General features: G+C 36.0%; 1 protein-coding gene across 13 annotated transcripts in view; it reads left to right on the plus strand.

The window, feature by feature from the left end:
- LOC107222327 (mitogen-activated protein kinase-binding protein 1) overlaps window positions 1-16476 on the plus strand; it is an 85318-nt gene that overhangs the window by 33819 nt on the left and 35023 nt on the right. For 7 of the 13 annotated variants that reach the window (XM_046736722.1, XM_046736727.1, XM_046736731.1 and 4 more), the window contains exon 3: window positions 502-693. In XM_046736722.1, coding sequence (XP_046592678.1) covers window positions 610-693 — 84 coding nt within the window. In that variant the 5' untranslated portion in view covers window positions 502-609. Of the gene's footprint in view, window positions 1-501; window positions 694-7875; window positions 8245-8338; window positions 8428-9989; window positions 10277-16476 lie in introns of those variants that run through there. The other 6 variants (XM_046736723.1, XM_046736732.1, XM_046736725.1 and 3 more) reach the window with 5 other exon arrangements.

A 16476-nucleotide genomic window follows, 5' to 3' on the forward strand; every position in this document is an offset into this window, starting at 1 on the left:
GTGTTCCAACTCACCTTGTTATGCACCTCGTGTTATTTGATTTCCAGTTTCATTATACCTATAAAGTTGCGTATATTTTGCCAAAAGTGTTAAAAAAAAATAAAATAACACATCGCACGCGTGGACTCGAATTAATTAATATGGTGCTTGTAGTTATACGCATTTTGTGCCTGACGTTGAGTACAACGCACAAAATGATAACAATTAAAAGCATATGATTAAAGTTTTTTTCCACATTCTTGCGCCCGATTAACCGCCAGAAGTATCGTTAATGTGGAAAAATTTGCTTATTTATCTTGACACGAAATCAACTGTCAACGGTTACTGGAACGGAAGTCGAATGAATTGACAATGAGTTTTGGAAAGTCCGAAATTTTATCGATCATTATCAGCTTTCTTATTTTCTTTCTTTTTCTTTTCTAGCAAAATATACCCTTCGAGGCGTTTCACGAAGACAATGATCGATCGAATTATTTATTCCGACGTTTCGGATTGTTTCAGAAAATGATGTGAAGGACGCTGCGGCATTCCTGCCAGAGGATGAAACCCTGACGAGAAATAATTCGCTCTGATCCGCTCCCCTAACCCCGTAGACGAGGATCGTTCACCATGATGGAACCTCCGCCCACCAGTAAAGTCCTACGTGCTCCGAGCCTGAAAAGGGGTCAGGAGAACGTCAGGATTCAAGATCGGGTAAGTCGGTGTTGTTCAATTACGGGAATCCCGACCGGCCGGGGAATCACCGCCGAAGATTTTCAACGAATCGTCAAAATGATTCATATATTCGGGATAAAAATTGCGCAAATTTTTTATCATTCAATAGCAAAATTTCGTCGAATCTTATCGACGCATATAATTTTTTTTTTTTTTCTACTACCGATTCAACAAAAAGTGCTATTGAACAACGAATTTGAATTTTTGCCAATTTCGATAAATTTTTCTACTTAATCTTTCAACTCGACGCTGGATTAATTCGCATTATCGAACCGACATAGCGGCTGATCGAATTGAATTCTTGTTGCAAAGCTTAAAAGCCGTTTCAGACGTTGATCGAATTAACCGAACCATCCAATGTCGTTTTTATACTCGGAATTTAGCTGACGACGACGCACTTTACGCAGAAATGTCGATACTCCGCATAATTCCTCGTTGACTCATTACAAGAGATTGGAATCTGCGCCATTTACGAATGAGTAATGAGTATCTTTAGATTTGAACAAGCGACGATTTTTGCTAGCTAGAAAAATTTGACATCTCATTTTTAATAGCTAAAAATCAGTACGAATCATTCGGTCGATTGAAAACCTATGGACTTTTTTTTGTTTATTTTTTATCCTTGTTGAAAATTTCTACGGAGTAATCATAAGCGAAACTAGCTGTATCGCCGTATTATTTGTCTTGGCAGAAAAAAAAAATTGCAGAAAAACGAGAAACTAATGCGGCTAACGTGGTTAGAAAATACGAAAAAATACGTCAATATACCGTGTAGGCTTTAAGGTATTTAAAAGTAATCTATCTGTACGCGAGAAAAGTGAATGGTTAAAAGATAAGATTACTCGAACACGTAGTTTACGATACATACGCGACAGATTATCTCTAACGATGTGCGAAAACGCTGAGATAAGTTTCTCGAGTGAAACTATTCGTTGGTAATATCTCGGTGTCGATAAGTTGGTAACTATTCGTAACGGTGGTAGGAAATAGCGAACTCTGCACGAACGAGCGAGTCAGCCGATGATCACTGACTGGGATTTGTTTCGTAGTTACGCCGATGCGTGTAATTCGGTCACGCGTAGTAGATCAGTGATCACCGCGCGATCTTTGCCCCTAGATCCTGCGTCTCGCGGTAAAGTCAATTTCTACTTTGATAATTATACTATTTTTTTTTGTTTTTTCAAATCCGCGAAGCAGAAATATGAATATTTTATCATCAAAATTCGTTCATTTGTCCCTCCGTTAGATATGAGGAAAAAAAAAAAAATGAATAAATAAATATATAACAAAAATATAAAAACGCGGCAACAGAATTTTTATTCCGTAATTTAAGCCTAAGACTCTGATGTCCGCGTCTTAACGTGGCGATTGCAATTATTATAGCGTTAATTATTAATGTGCCGCGTGTTCCAAGAGACACAGTATGTACTTATACTCTCTTGTGCTTTCTTCTTGTTATAATAACAGCGATAATTTGTTTATTTCGAGTTGAAACACGAGCATTAGCAGCGCAGAAAGCGTCCAGCGGAGCAAAGCGTCGTTATAAAGAGACGTTTTGCATAGCTGTAGAAGGAGAGAGAAAAATATATAAATATCGCAAATGGCATTGCATCGTGTGCAGTAATAATCGAAAGAATAAAAAATAGAAACTTGAAATTTGCATAATCGAGTACGCCTTTCATTCGCCTGTATGTATGAGACAAGACATACGACGAATATATCAATCTTATCGTCATTTTAACGTGTCATTGTAGAAATTGTATAAGACAGATTTTGTCATCGTTATCATCGTCATAATCGTCGTCGTTGACTTGGGTTGGGCTTTAAATCGGTTTATATACGATGTTTGCAGACATCCGATTTCAAGAGGTTGTTTTCTGCGCTAGTGTTCGCGATTATAACCCATAGGTCGTGTGTTCTACACAATCTTGATCGTCATCGTATCGTCATCGGCCGACATCGTAGCGCGAACATTATTTTTATGATTACATAAAAACTGGTCTCAACGCCATATGCATAATTTTATCTTTATATACCTACGTTTCGTAATAAAGAAAACGAGATATATATACATATATATATATGTATATGTATAATGTATATAACGTACATAATGTACAGTAAAATACTTCTTTTCTCACGTCTAGCTTTATTCTCGTATATGCTGTTGAACCTTATATGGCCATCCGTATGATAATATTTCTATCCTTACCAAAAATTTCGTCTGTATTTATGCAAGAGAGACGGACGAACGAAGATATAATATAAAGTTTTCGGAATATTCAACAACGCCAATATATATACGATGCTGTGGCTGAATTTGCGTTTCGTCATCAACTAGAATTATTGCCGAAATTCTTATTGTGTGCAAATTACCGCGTGGGCAGCGCGTCGTTGTGCGAAGTGTGTATTATAGGTATAGAAATTATCACTGTATCGGTATACCTGTAACCGGGACTTATTATTATTACACCTATACCCCATATTAAATTTTCTCTCACACGTGCAACGTCCCTTTGCACCGACAATGACAATGAGTGATAACGGAGTGTGACCCGACTGTTGAGCAATCGGTTATGTCTGCCTGCCTGTATTTCTTCAAATGCTGCACTTCGTCTCAATCATCGTTTCCGACTGGCGACAAATGGACTTTGCAATTTTAATCACAAATTATGGGTACATACCGTATTATGCAGGCAAATCCAACGGTTCGTATAATTTTCACGGCCAGAATCTTCCGGAGGCTTCGATTCGGTATTAAAAAAAAAGATGAAAAATTATCACTGATTTTGATGATTGCAGCTTCTTCTCTGTCTTTTTTTTTTAATTACAATAGATACAAATGTGAATCGAAAGACTTGAATTACGTGAAACTTGGCGAAATCGAAATAAAGTTATCACATATCGTTGTACGATTGTTTCCATTCATTTTCGGATGTCGAAGCGTAATTTTTGAATTTACCTCAATTCACTTCGTTGTTTGATTACTCGTTCCATTTTTTGTTTTTTCTCCCACGATACGCTCAGCATATCGCATAATAACTCGATACATATGAATTTGCAGCATGTTTGTTCTTGGATTGAATTTCCAAATTTGCCATCGTCAAACGATCACATCTATCGGGTTCTATTTATAAATCTATTCGTTTATCCTTGGTGGTGGAACGATCAATGACGAAAGTGTGTATTTAAGCGTATTATAATATTACAACGCCTTCTCTTTTTGCATTCTTTATTATCCATTCTGGACCGTATGTATACATATAATATACACGTATACTTGTAACCACAAGTCAGCCAGTTTTCGTTATTTTGTCGTTACAAGTTAATTTGCATATACCACGTAAACACACAACCGTTGATAATATATGTATAATATTTGCGTACGCAAGAATTGATTTTGTAATTTTGCAAACACCTTACGACGAACAAATGTCACACGAATATTCGAACGCTTGTAAAATTGCGCCCACTTTTGCACGCGGCAAACATTTTCTTCGTAAATAAGAGCGAGAAAGATAGATGTGGGAAAAAAAAAAGAACCAATTGTACCAACACGATCTGCGGCAGGATGAACAATGGGATTTTTATTCCCTCTTCGCTAGATAGAAGAACCGATCGTCGTTATACTTCTTTGATATTCTTCCTTAGCGCGCAGGTCGTAGCAACGGTAAATTCATATCAATTGTTACTGTTGCGGTTTCTTCCGACACCTCGTTATTCATTCGTGTATACATCTATAATAATAGAAGATGGAAACGAAGTTTGAGAAGGTTGGTTGGCCACAAGTCGATGCTTGCTTTTTATCATTCTATATTATTTCTATCCAAGAAATGTATAAAATAAGTAAGTAGAAACAGAAGTTCAGGTATCGATGCTTCATTTTGAAGCGCTTCGAAATTGATAAAAATCTAGTGGATCCGTTCGAGTTTATAATTAATAAATAATGAGGTAAGACTAACGATCGAGATAAATGAAGCAAATGGATTCTTCTCCGTGAGGTCTTGATCACGTTTACGCAAGCTTTTGGTTATCGGTCATGTTTCTATATCGTATATATTATATATACCTTGTGGGAAATTGTTTGGAAAAGAGAAATTCGTCTGGCTAGTTCTTTTTCTAAAAGTATCCAACGTCCGGCTGGTTGTAACGTCTAATGCAGTTTCCTCGTTTACATATTACCTATACGGAGATAATTACATTCTTCTTCGTTTTTTTTTTCTTCTTTTTTTCTTTTTCTCTTTTTCTGATTTCACACCGCATTGCGGTCATCTTCTTCTACAAGCATAACGTAAAGTGTACACATGTACAATACGTGCCTGTGAATGTAACAAGAATTTTTTATTTACCTGAAAATTACATTAACACGATTGCACTTGTCGTGTGTATAAATTAACGTTCCATACGCAGCCCAAGATGGATCTTCTCAACTCCTGGGAAAAAGTTTTTTTTGAATAATGAAAAAACGGCGCTATTTATTCCAGCATACAAATTGAACGTCTACCGATACCAACGTGGCGAATAAAAAAAAATATCAGTCTCTTATACAAAGTTTAATTGCGTAAAGAATAATTTTTTTCACAAGAAGATAAGCCGTCGTGGAATGAGATTATCGAATGATACGACATTTAAAATGAGGCTGAAGTTAGAAATGTTAACGTAGCGATATATCGGGGGGAAAAAAAAATTAATAATTTACGGGTAATTTTAGAATGACTCAGAATCAGTGTATATTTTGTTTTCAATGATTTACTAAATTTCGAAAAATCACAAACGTCCGAATTAGCATCGTCTTTTCACTAACTCCATCCTCATAAATGAAATGTTGTCAATTGCTGTACTCTGGTGTTTAATTTTTTTTTTTCCACAAATTTTTTGGAACAAAAATCTGTAGTTTCTGAGTATATGAATTTTAAAAAGAAACGGGAACAGTATCGATTCTCGACCATCCAACCGCCTTAACAGACCGTTCAAAAATACGACGTATATAATGTAATATAACAGAGAGCAGCTCTCAGCTGCCTCGCCTGCCGACAAACCGAGGGTTGACGAACCTCCCTCCCTCCCTACCTTTCCCTCCTCCAGTTTCTACCTTTTAGTAAATTACATTAATGACTAGTAGTTACACAGCTGCAGAATGTATACGGCCGCACCTTGTCTAGTAATTATCCTGCAGCCCCTGACGGCGCACCCCTTCTCTCCTTATTCTACCGGCGTGCTAATCTGGGGAATGTCTGGAAAACACTTCGAAAAAAAAAAAAAAAAAAAAAAAAACATACGGAAAAAAAAATGACCGGCCCTTATTGCGTAGAACACGCTATATTACCTTGTATATTAATGATTATAATATAAAAATAAGATAAAACTTCTGAGGCGTACTAATTTTTGTTCTTTCTTTTTACTAACTTCAGTTTTAATTCTATTTCTTCTCTTTTCTTGCGTATGTCGCGCACGTGAATTTTCGTCGGCATATTTTATTGATGCAGGATTTAATGTAATTATTATACCTAATATATGTGTACATACCTACCTGCAGTGGAAAAAACTAGTGGTGTCATCTTTCGAATACGTTTGATAAATTTGTAGGGAAAAAATTTCACAGCAGCTTGACTTCATTCTTCCTATGTTCTTCGTGCGTTGAAATAAATAAACAAATAGATAAATATACGTTATGCATTCTCTTGGAGTGTTAACTTGAACTCAAAATGACAATGCTACTGACTAAGGAAATATAAGAGTATTGTACAAACCTTAATACGGTGTATATGATAATAATAGTTGATAAGTAAGAAGTCATCGGTGATTTTTTCTTCGTTTCTTTCAACTAATTGATTGATGAATAATGTACATATGCATGCATATATAACATAGGTGAATATAATTATGTTATAATCTGACATGATTGAATTGAAAAATGAAAAAAAAAAATCTTGTTATTTTTGTTATTATTACAGATGAAAAGATCATTAGAAAATATTTCATATGCTATAGAAATTCAGGCCATTATGGGAATCAAATTTAATAAAATGTGAATAAAATCTTTTCATCCATTTCACGGATATATGAATTTGTTAAACCTATGATTTTCGGAAAACGATTACTCGTTCACACAGAGTCTGGTTATATACGCGTGCCTATCGGTAATTCCTATACTCGTATCTACATTTGTTATTATATTCTCGCACGAAAACGACTTTTACAATTACGACTGCTGCGTTTATATGTACATACATGTACATATAACTGTTATGATCTACGTTTCAGCTGCAATCCTGACTTTTATACGATTGTACGCTTTAAAAGGGGTGCAGCGGCAGAACAGTAAAAACCGCCGTGTAATAAAAGTGCAGTGTACATTGCCCTGAAGACGGAGAAGGGAAAAATAGAGACGTAAAAAAACATCACCCCGATACTCGCGTTTCAGACCCTTCAAGTATAACACATAAAATATATATAATATAAAATGCACGTCAAACGCTGAAATATATAACGTAGCGTGACTTCTTACATATATACGATGTGGAAGTGGATTTTATACTCACTCCGTGAATGCGACAATTTTTATTTCTTTCGATTCGAAAAATTGTGGAAGATAAAAAACGAATTGCTTCGCGAAAATCACCACGATATTCGAACATTGTTGTATAAATTCATAAGAATATTTGAAAAATATTCACGTCAGAAACATTTTAACAAGGCTATGCAAAATCCGACGTTTGCATCGATTATGGTTTACATTGCTAGGATAAAATACGCAAACTTTGAGCATTTGATACGAAATATCTGAAAATTTCGCTCACGTTTCATTGTAAGAAGTGAAAATTTTCGAATATACAAATTTTGTCTTAATTAAGATATTCGAGTAAAATTTTTGCAAATCTCACTTGTTTCGTATTTAAAGCTCGACAACGACAACAATATGTTTCAACGGTACTTACGCATGTATTACGGAGCTTTTTTTTTTATCGTTCTATTAATTATTGTACATCGATTAAGAAACATAAATAAATAAAATAAAAATGAAATACGCACACACAATGAAACGAAATTAGAAGAAGGCGTTATTCGCGGTTTTAATGAAGGAGGCGAGAATTATCCGGCATGGCGGGGATTCCGAGGGGGGTGGTGGTGGGGGAACTTGGAACCGCACCGGCTGTTCAGTCTGGAGTCGGCCGGCCGAAGCGACTATTGCCTTGTCTAGCCGCCTCAGCTAGCCGTCGATGTGATGTTGTAACCTTTGAAACGATTTTTGTAAACATCGAAATCCAAAATTCGCTCGAAATCGCGACCGAAGACGAAAACGATTGTTGTTGTTGTTGTTACTGGCGAGCCAGTTCCTAACGATTTACAGTGCGGGGTGATGAACGAATCCGTGTCTAATTCAAAAACCAAAAACGACAAGTAAGCGAAATTAGTTTCTCATAATTTTTGAAGAAAACTGTCGAATAACAAACAACTTTTAAACAAGTTTTTATACCGATATTGGGTAATAAAATGAGAGAGTGAAAAATGTGAATTTCAAATTTAACGGTAGTAATGATTTTGAGTTTTTAATAAAAAAAATTTAAACAATGATCTATTGCGCGTTTGGAAGGATCGCCGGGTATTAAATATTCGCTAATCACGATTATATTCTATACATATAGCGTGCAGCGTGCGATACTGGCTGTTGAAAAGTCGCTTAAATGCAGTACATCCTGTATAATTTGCATGGTAAAAGATTACAGAGAAACGGTAAAACTTACCTAGGCAAAGTGAATTTCCTTTACTCTTACAAGGCGCACGTTATTCGACGGGGATGGATGGATGGAATTGTTGCGGTTTAACGGTTTAAAGACTGTAGATATATATATATATATATATATATCTACATAATACGATGTAAAATCCTACAAAAGACGCGCAGAATCACACGGGAAAAATATATTCCTATTGCTCTATTCGTAATATACCCGTCGTATATAGGATGAATTTTAATGGAATTCTACGTGGTCGAAATTATATTGTTTAAGCATATCGCGGAATGTACTGTATAAATACAGTCTTTTTCACACCTGGCATTAACGAATTGAATATACGGTAATCGATTACTTATAATACCTTTGGATTGGATAATCACGCGGAAGATGAACACGTAATTATTATTCCCAGGTGCAATTCGGCTTTTGGGTTTTTCGTTAATTATCCTCCGTTGGGCTTTAATTATTTTCATACATTAATAAATCCTGCTACACGTGCACCGATGATTATTCCCTGTATGTAGAAGGAAAGAACTTGAAACGACAAAATTTTTTATATTTAAAAAAAGAAGGAACGGTAAAAAGCAACACCTTTAACCTTGAATAATTCTAGTCTTGAATTGAAAATCTCGCGCACGGTTTTCAACTGCTGTAATATATTATCAGACCGACCTTTTTGATAATTAAAATTCAAAAGACACGACTGGTGAAATGACACTCGGTGTTATTTCGGTACACCGTTTGGGACGTGACGTCAGTGAACAGTACGAGCTACCTAAGAAATCGCCCGGAGTTAAGGAGATTATCATTTTATCTAGTTGTATGGTATTCGACAAGTTATTCAATCATTCTTATGCTCACGTAAGTCTGAAAATGAATTTAAAAAAAAAATAAAAAAAAAACACCGCACAGGTGTGGGATTTTAAAAAATTCATTTTTGTTCGTCTTATAATATTTGCGAGTCGTTGGTTAAATATTAGTTCCAAAAACGGGTGGGAGAATTGGACGAAATTCGTCCACGTGGCAGAATTTCGAAATTAATCATTCACGCGGAGACTGCAGCTACAAATATTCGCGCATATCCGAACCGCGAACGCGAATTATTCGCACCTAGGTTTGCGGCGCGACCTCGAATACCGGCTACGAGCGAATTCCGTATAAGGTCCTCGTCTACATCAGAACGCAGATTTTTCACTTTTGCAACAGTTGAATGAGAGATGCCGCCGACCGCCAGGTATTTTGCCACGTAACTCGGCGGAGATCAAATTGCCAACGATAATTATAATTTCCTAACTTTGATCCAACGATCCGGGTTATTACTAGCGTGTTGCGTGAAATACCGGTTTTGACGTTTGTTGTTGTTGTTGTTGTTTTTTTTTTTTTTTTATTCTTATTTTTACTTAATTTTCCGCCTCCGATCGATCACACGATTCTAACTATTTCTTCATTGCATCATATGTGTATATATATATATATACACATGTATGTGTTTCTAAATCAAGCTGAATATTTATACTTGATATATGTTGTTGTCAGGTTTATTAAAAATTTATCATATCGCAGAACCGTTAATAAAACGACGACACGATGCAGTGGGAATTAAAGGACATTTGGTGATGGAGTGAAACTGATCGTACGGCGTTTTTCCTTAAATCAAAAATTTAAAAAGAAAATAAAACGAGTCGATACTGTGCGGGTTGAACCGAAGAAAGGAGAAAAAGGATCAACGCACTGTGTAATATAAGCGAGTGAAAATGGCTTTGATCGCTCCCAGGAACAGCTCGCCGATTATTCGGGACAAGGAAAACGTTCCTGCTTATGACGTAAGAATTTTTTATTTTTTGTTTTTAATTATTCTTTTCCAATGAATGTAAATTTTTTTCTACTAAATACAGTACGCAGAGTTGTAATATTAATAGGTGAATAATAATATTAATCCGTGATATGTCGTCGACACTTTGATTATACGGTGCAGAGGGATTTGAATTAGAAAGGATTAAATGTACAATAATTTATAAGCCAGCAGCTACCATTCGTGTCGAAACGATCGGAGTCCGAGCCTCTCGGTGATAACAAGTCGATATGTCAGAGTTGTATTTATTCACGTGAACATCGCACGGAGAGTATGCTGCAAAAACGTCACGTGCGGAATAGAGTCGCGTATCGTGACTATATTTTGCAGTATTTACTCGTCGTTCCGCGTTCCTTCCTTCCAACAGCTGTGCGGATGAAAATTTGAATGAATTTTTTTTATATTCATCTTACACTCACGGAGCAGCGAGCACGATAAACTGAGCGGGGTGAATTTTCCTACAATTTTATACCGTTCGTAGTTTTCAATAACCAGAGTGCAAGATGCGATTTCGTTTTCGAGATGTATAGTAGGAAGAGTCAGGATCCAGATCTAGGTTCAGATTCGGTAGTAGATAGGTACGTAACAAGTGGGAGTGCAGGATACAAAATGTTGGAGTTGGGGAAAAAATTTGATGTAGCAGCAGAAAATTTTTCACGAATCGTCTGCGGTCTGAATAGAGCAGCATGGAGGAGGAAGTTTTTGTCGAGCTACGCTGAGGGAGAATTTTTTCACAATAGCTTAACGCTTTCAACCACTTTGGTACTTCGACTATGATTTAACGTTTCGCGAAATTTTCATTTGTTGAACGATAAAAATGAAATAAAATCGATGTTCTGGAACTAATCAACTGCAACAGTCTATTAAAAGTTTTTCATCAATAACGTTCTTATTTTATTTTCTGTTAATTTTACGGTAAACTATTATACCTAACAGAAATCACACATCAGACGAACGTGTGAAAATTTCATATTGTTATTATATTTGAATTATATAAACGGATTCGAATATGTGTAAGACTCATTACGTATAATCAAGCTTGAAAATTTCCCATTACACAAGGTATGAAAAAAAGGAATGATTCAGTAATTTTCGACAACTGCAAATGATGCGTAAAATTGAGAAAATTATCGTTGAATGACGCACGGTTTTGTCAAATCATTATTTTCCCTTGTCTTTGATCATTTATTGTTTTTTTTTTTTTTTTTTTTACCGCGGTGTACACGTAGACCAAATATACGTATAGGTACGCGTGGTGGAGATCTCTTATACATTGCACGCAGTTGTATCAACTTCTATAATAATATCTTGTTTGACGAGAGATATACGTACGTATAAAGTTTATAATTACCATACGAGCCAGCGGAAGAAAACTGGAATATAATTAGTGTATGTACACCTTGCTGTAATATCTGGGTATGACATGTATGTATGTATGTGTGTGTGTGTACTTAACGCCTGGCCTAGTTGCATAAAATATTTACAAACCATATAACGATAAGGAAAAGCACGACGTGCGTACAAGTAGTCACTTTTATCACAAGTTGCGACGTGTACCTACGTAAAACTTGTGCGCGTGAAAAAAACAACATAGCGAATCTGACATATTTTCATATTCAAGAGTGGTCGGTGCTCCGTTTTTTACCTCATTTCTTCCTTCGTCTTGATCCTTTGCAAATCTTGTGAAAATTTCTGTCACCTCTTATCCGTCCGCGTCCGTGTTGAGCCCCCGTTTGCTACAATAGTCGGTCGGCTTCGTGCGGCGTAAATATACCTTAGATTGTATGTATACATCCTTATCTCTCGTGATTAACCCGCTATTTATGCAGCCTTCTGTCCGTACGTTTCTTGAAAATATGTTCCCTTCGTCTCGTGCGCGAAACGTAAATGAGTTGTAAGGATGAGAAGGAAGAAAAAAAATAAATATACATGAAAATCAATGCAGGTATCGTAGTTGCGACACCTAATCGACTTTGAAGATGATTTTTTTTTTTTTTTTCTTTCTGTCATTTATTATTTCACGATATGTTATATTGAAATTAACCAAAGTCGAAAGGCTTGATATTGGATACGAATATATGACGAAGACAAAGTATTACGTCTAAATTTCTCTCAAATACACTTACAATTGACCAACTGTATTCTAAATTATAATTTCTCATGTCGAATCGAGCTTTTACGAACGAAGTCTGACATGCATAGTTTATTGATTCTTTACGCGGTGTCAGAGTTTTGCTTTTCCTAGTTTTTCATACGTTCCAGGTAGGATAGGTATGACGGTATCTTACGCATTATCCCCTGTGTCGTAAATTGACGTTTACGATTTTCCTTCTTTCGCAAGGCGGAGTACCAACAGATGTTCGCATTGCGTACCTACATATAAGAGTACAGCATACATACCCACCTGTTATACGCTTGCATACGTCGCATAGCTGGATAATCGTCGTTGGCATGCCGCGTTATGTTGTTTTCTGCACAAATGGGCACCTCCTGCATTATTTTTAAATAACATTAAAATAAAGCACATAAATAAACAAACGATGTTTCACACTTTTCGCCTGAAATTAGGGTTCAAGAGGTTCCTTGTACAACAACTTGTTGACAAATTAAATTGTCGCCTTTTCTTCCTTACCGGACACGGTGGAATTTCGTTACCATTTAGCTGAAGGCTCGATAATTTTAAAATCTGTTTATCACGTATCTACCTTTTCGACAATAACGCATAGACCGAGAGGGAATCTTGCTGCAAATGAGATTAGGATGCCGTCTAAGGTCGTTTCGCGATGCGGGTTGAACCCTAAGACGATTACAGCTCGGTAAGTGTCTCTTGTTACTCGATGCATACCGTCAAGACCGGTTACGTCGTTCGCCTTGTGTGTTTTACTTATATCTGTATAATATGCGCGTCATATATCCGCGAACCTCGTCTCGACTTTAACGTCGCAAATTTCATACACACTTTTGAAACTTACGTAAGGTTAGTTTTCTTATAGTATTTTACGATTAATGTTATTTACTTGAAAGAAAGAAAAAAAAAAAAAAAAAACATGGCATTAAAATTCTGATTGTTACGGTAATTTTGTACGATAAGACATCGCGTTTTGTTGCATAGAGCACGAAGGATGTTTGAAATGTGAGTCAAGCCGAGAGTAAGACGGGAAATGATACAGGAACTTGAATTTCCGGATTTTTTGAAAATTTTCTCACGGTCAGAGTTGCCGTCTTTTTATCATCATTCTAACTATGAGTAATTTTTAGTTGTTTGGAGTAATTTTCGCACCGTAATATACGAGCGACAATTTTCTTTTTACACGAGAAACGAAAATTTCGGATAGATACGAAATAAAGTCCGCTTCGTTGTTTCGTTACGAAGAACACGCGTTTATATAATATATATATATATATAAGTTAGTAAATATCTTATAACTTTTTTTTCTAAACGAACGCAAGTTTTTCTGCTTTTTTTTATGACGTGTGAGAAAAATTGTATTGACACGCACTCGTTTCTTCCCGCAGGCAATGAATTAGAATGCGCCGCAGCCTGCGGCAAGTAATTAGCGGTTGAAAGAGGGTCGTGCTAAATGCAGAGCTAAGGATTCGTTTAATTGGGAAGCTAACTCGACTCTTCTAAAGAGCTTTGAATAGCGTAGATACGTAAACTAAAGCTTTACGTATGTACCTAGGCCTAGAATAAGAATAGAGTCGTTTAATACGTACAAGAAGCGTAGAGGTAGGTTATCGTTTTCTTTCGTGACTTGATGCGATATTTTAGCTGAAACGAGAAGGTTTGGTCGATTTCCATAGAAACGACCTTATACAGATTTAACCACTCTTGCGTCAAGTTGTTCGCAATTTTGCAAATAGTTATAAATTGCCGAGCTATTTATATACGCACAGAAACATCATCGTATTCCACGTTCTAGAGACGGTAAAATTTTACTCACCCCGCAACGACAATAATTCATATCGATAAAATTGTTTTCTCTGTTTGTATCGCCGCGGTCGGAGATACGTTGCAAAAAAAAAAAAAAAAAAATACGATTCAAGTTATCTTTAGTTACCTCTAAGTAACTAACGTGAAAAATGAGCAAATATTCGGTGTAATAATTTGTAGGAAATTAGTTTCAGGTATCGTTGCGGTGGGTACATGGGTATGCATACTTGCAAGCTGCGTGCGGGAATCATGAATTATTCTCTCTAACAGTCGGCGAGTGTTACAAGCCCACGCCTTTTAAACTACCCGTGAATATAGGTTTCTTCTCGTATTATACCTACTTACTTTGGTTATACGAGCACGTGTGCCTATATCATGTCCCACATATTACGTACGTTCTTCTTTCGGTCGTCGTTGAGTAGGCTTTATGGTGTTGCAACTTGCGTACACACGGATACCACGTATATATATACACGTCGGTATAATATGCGTGAAACTTTGCTTGCAGCGAAAGATTTGAACATGTGGGTTGAATTATCGTTAGGTGTTTTTCATTTTTTTACTCAAACGTCGGGCGATTTCAGAACAACAAGGAGAAAGAAAGAGATGAATTCAATTTTTTTTCGCTAAATTTATAATTATTTTTCATTCTGTTCCATGGTTTTCTTTTCTTTTCTTTTTTCCTTTCTCGGTCTAATTGTGCATAGTATTTTTTCTCATTGCCAATGCATCCGGTAGGTGTTGGAAATAAAGTTATTAATCTCGACGAATGATATATCATGTATAATATTGATATAAATTGCGCACATTGCTCGGATAATATTAATAAAGATTCCAAGTGTGATAACTTTCCTGTGGATAAGTTTTTATTACAATAACACACATATGCCGCGTATCTTGCGAAACGCCCTCGTATTTATTTTAACACAACCGTCGATCGAAAGTCGCGTAGGTTTTACTCTTGGAGAATTTTCTTCGTAATAATCTTTGCCATAATGTTATACAGGCTGATGCAGGCGAAAACAATTCGTACGCATAATTACGAAGAGTGGGTATACATATACATATACAATATATACATACATATGTATATATATATATATACACGCAAATATTCATACGAGAGAGATGTTCTTCGATTATGGGGATTGTAGAATCCTGATATCACTTTGTGAAATTTGATTGAATTATCATTGTATTTAGTTATTTTTATTCGACATGTACAGGATTGATTTTTTTTATTTACGCTCGTAAAACTTTCGTTCGTATTCATATCCACGAAACAAAATGATCCCAAGTCAGTTTCGATCATTATAATGTCATTCAATTGTATCGAATTTTGATCGTATTTTAATAAATGAGCAGTTACTTTTTGTTTCATATATAGAAATATACGTATATATTATATTATAATTAAATCGCTCAAGTAACCGTATATGAATCTAATATTTATAACGCTTCGTTTTTTTCCTCGAACACCCTTAAATGTGAGATAAAAAAATATTTTACCAGTTATATATATATATTTGAATAATTCATATCCAGCGTTTTAATTTCAAGGGAAAGAAGTAAAGAGAAGAAAAAAAAAAAAAAAACAAATCACATGTAACAGTAATACGTGACATCTATATATGTATATTGTATGTTGATGCGTGGTGGTGTAAAAATTTTGAATCTATAACGGAAAAACAATGTCTCGTTTAATTAACGCGGACGATAATGATCGCGATAATTACGAGTATCGAGGATAAACGGATGCACGAATATCTGTGTAATACGTATATCGCACGTAATATATTCACCCGCGATACAACGTCGAATAGGAGAGTCTAGGTATTGTAAAGCAGGTTACCTATGTTCGACATTTTGCGTTGCGCGTATTATAATTCGTTCCATTCTTTCGCGGATGAACGATCTTCGCAAATCCGCGAGACGCCGCGATACGTTATACGCACATCGCTGAGACCTTGTCACTCTGCCGGCTCTGTATTACGTCATTACTGTTATTGCACGATATCCTCCACGTTTGCGTGTGTGGATCGTGCCCATATGTCACACCGATCCTCGGGTTATACATGCACGTCTCTGCAACAAGCATTCGGCACACGTGGCTTCGTTGGTGGATAACAATTGTTATTCATACGCGTTAAAATGGCCGAACGGTTATAATTTTATATATCCTCTTTTACCTCTAACTTGTAATTAATTAAATATTTACATTGCGTTGTTTGATGAAT

This window comes from Neodiprion lecontei, chromosome 4 (genome assembly GCF_021901455.1).
Source record: "Neodiprion lecontei isolate iyNeoLeco1 chromosome 4, iyNeoLeco1.1, whole genome shotgun sequence".
In the NCBI taxonomy this organism is placed as follows: domain Eukaryota; kingdom Metazoa; phylum Arthropoda; class Insecta; order Hymenoptera; family Diprionidae; genus Neodiprion; species Neodiprion lecontei.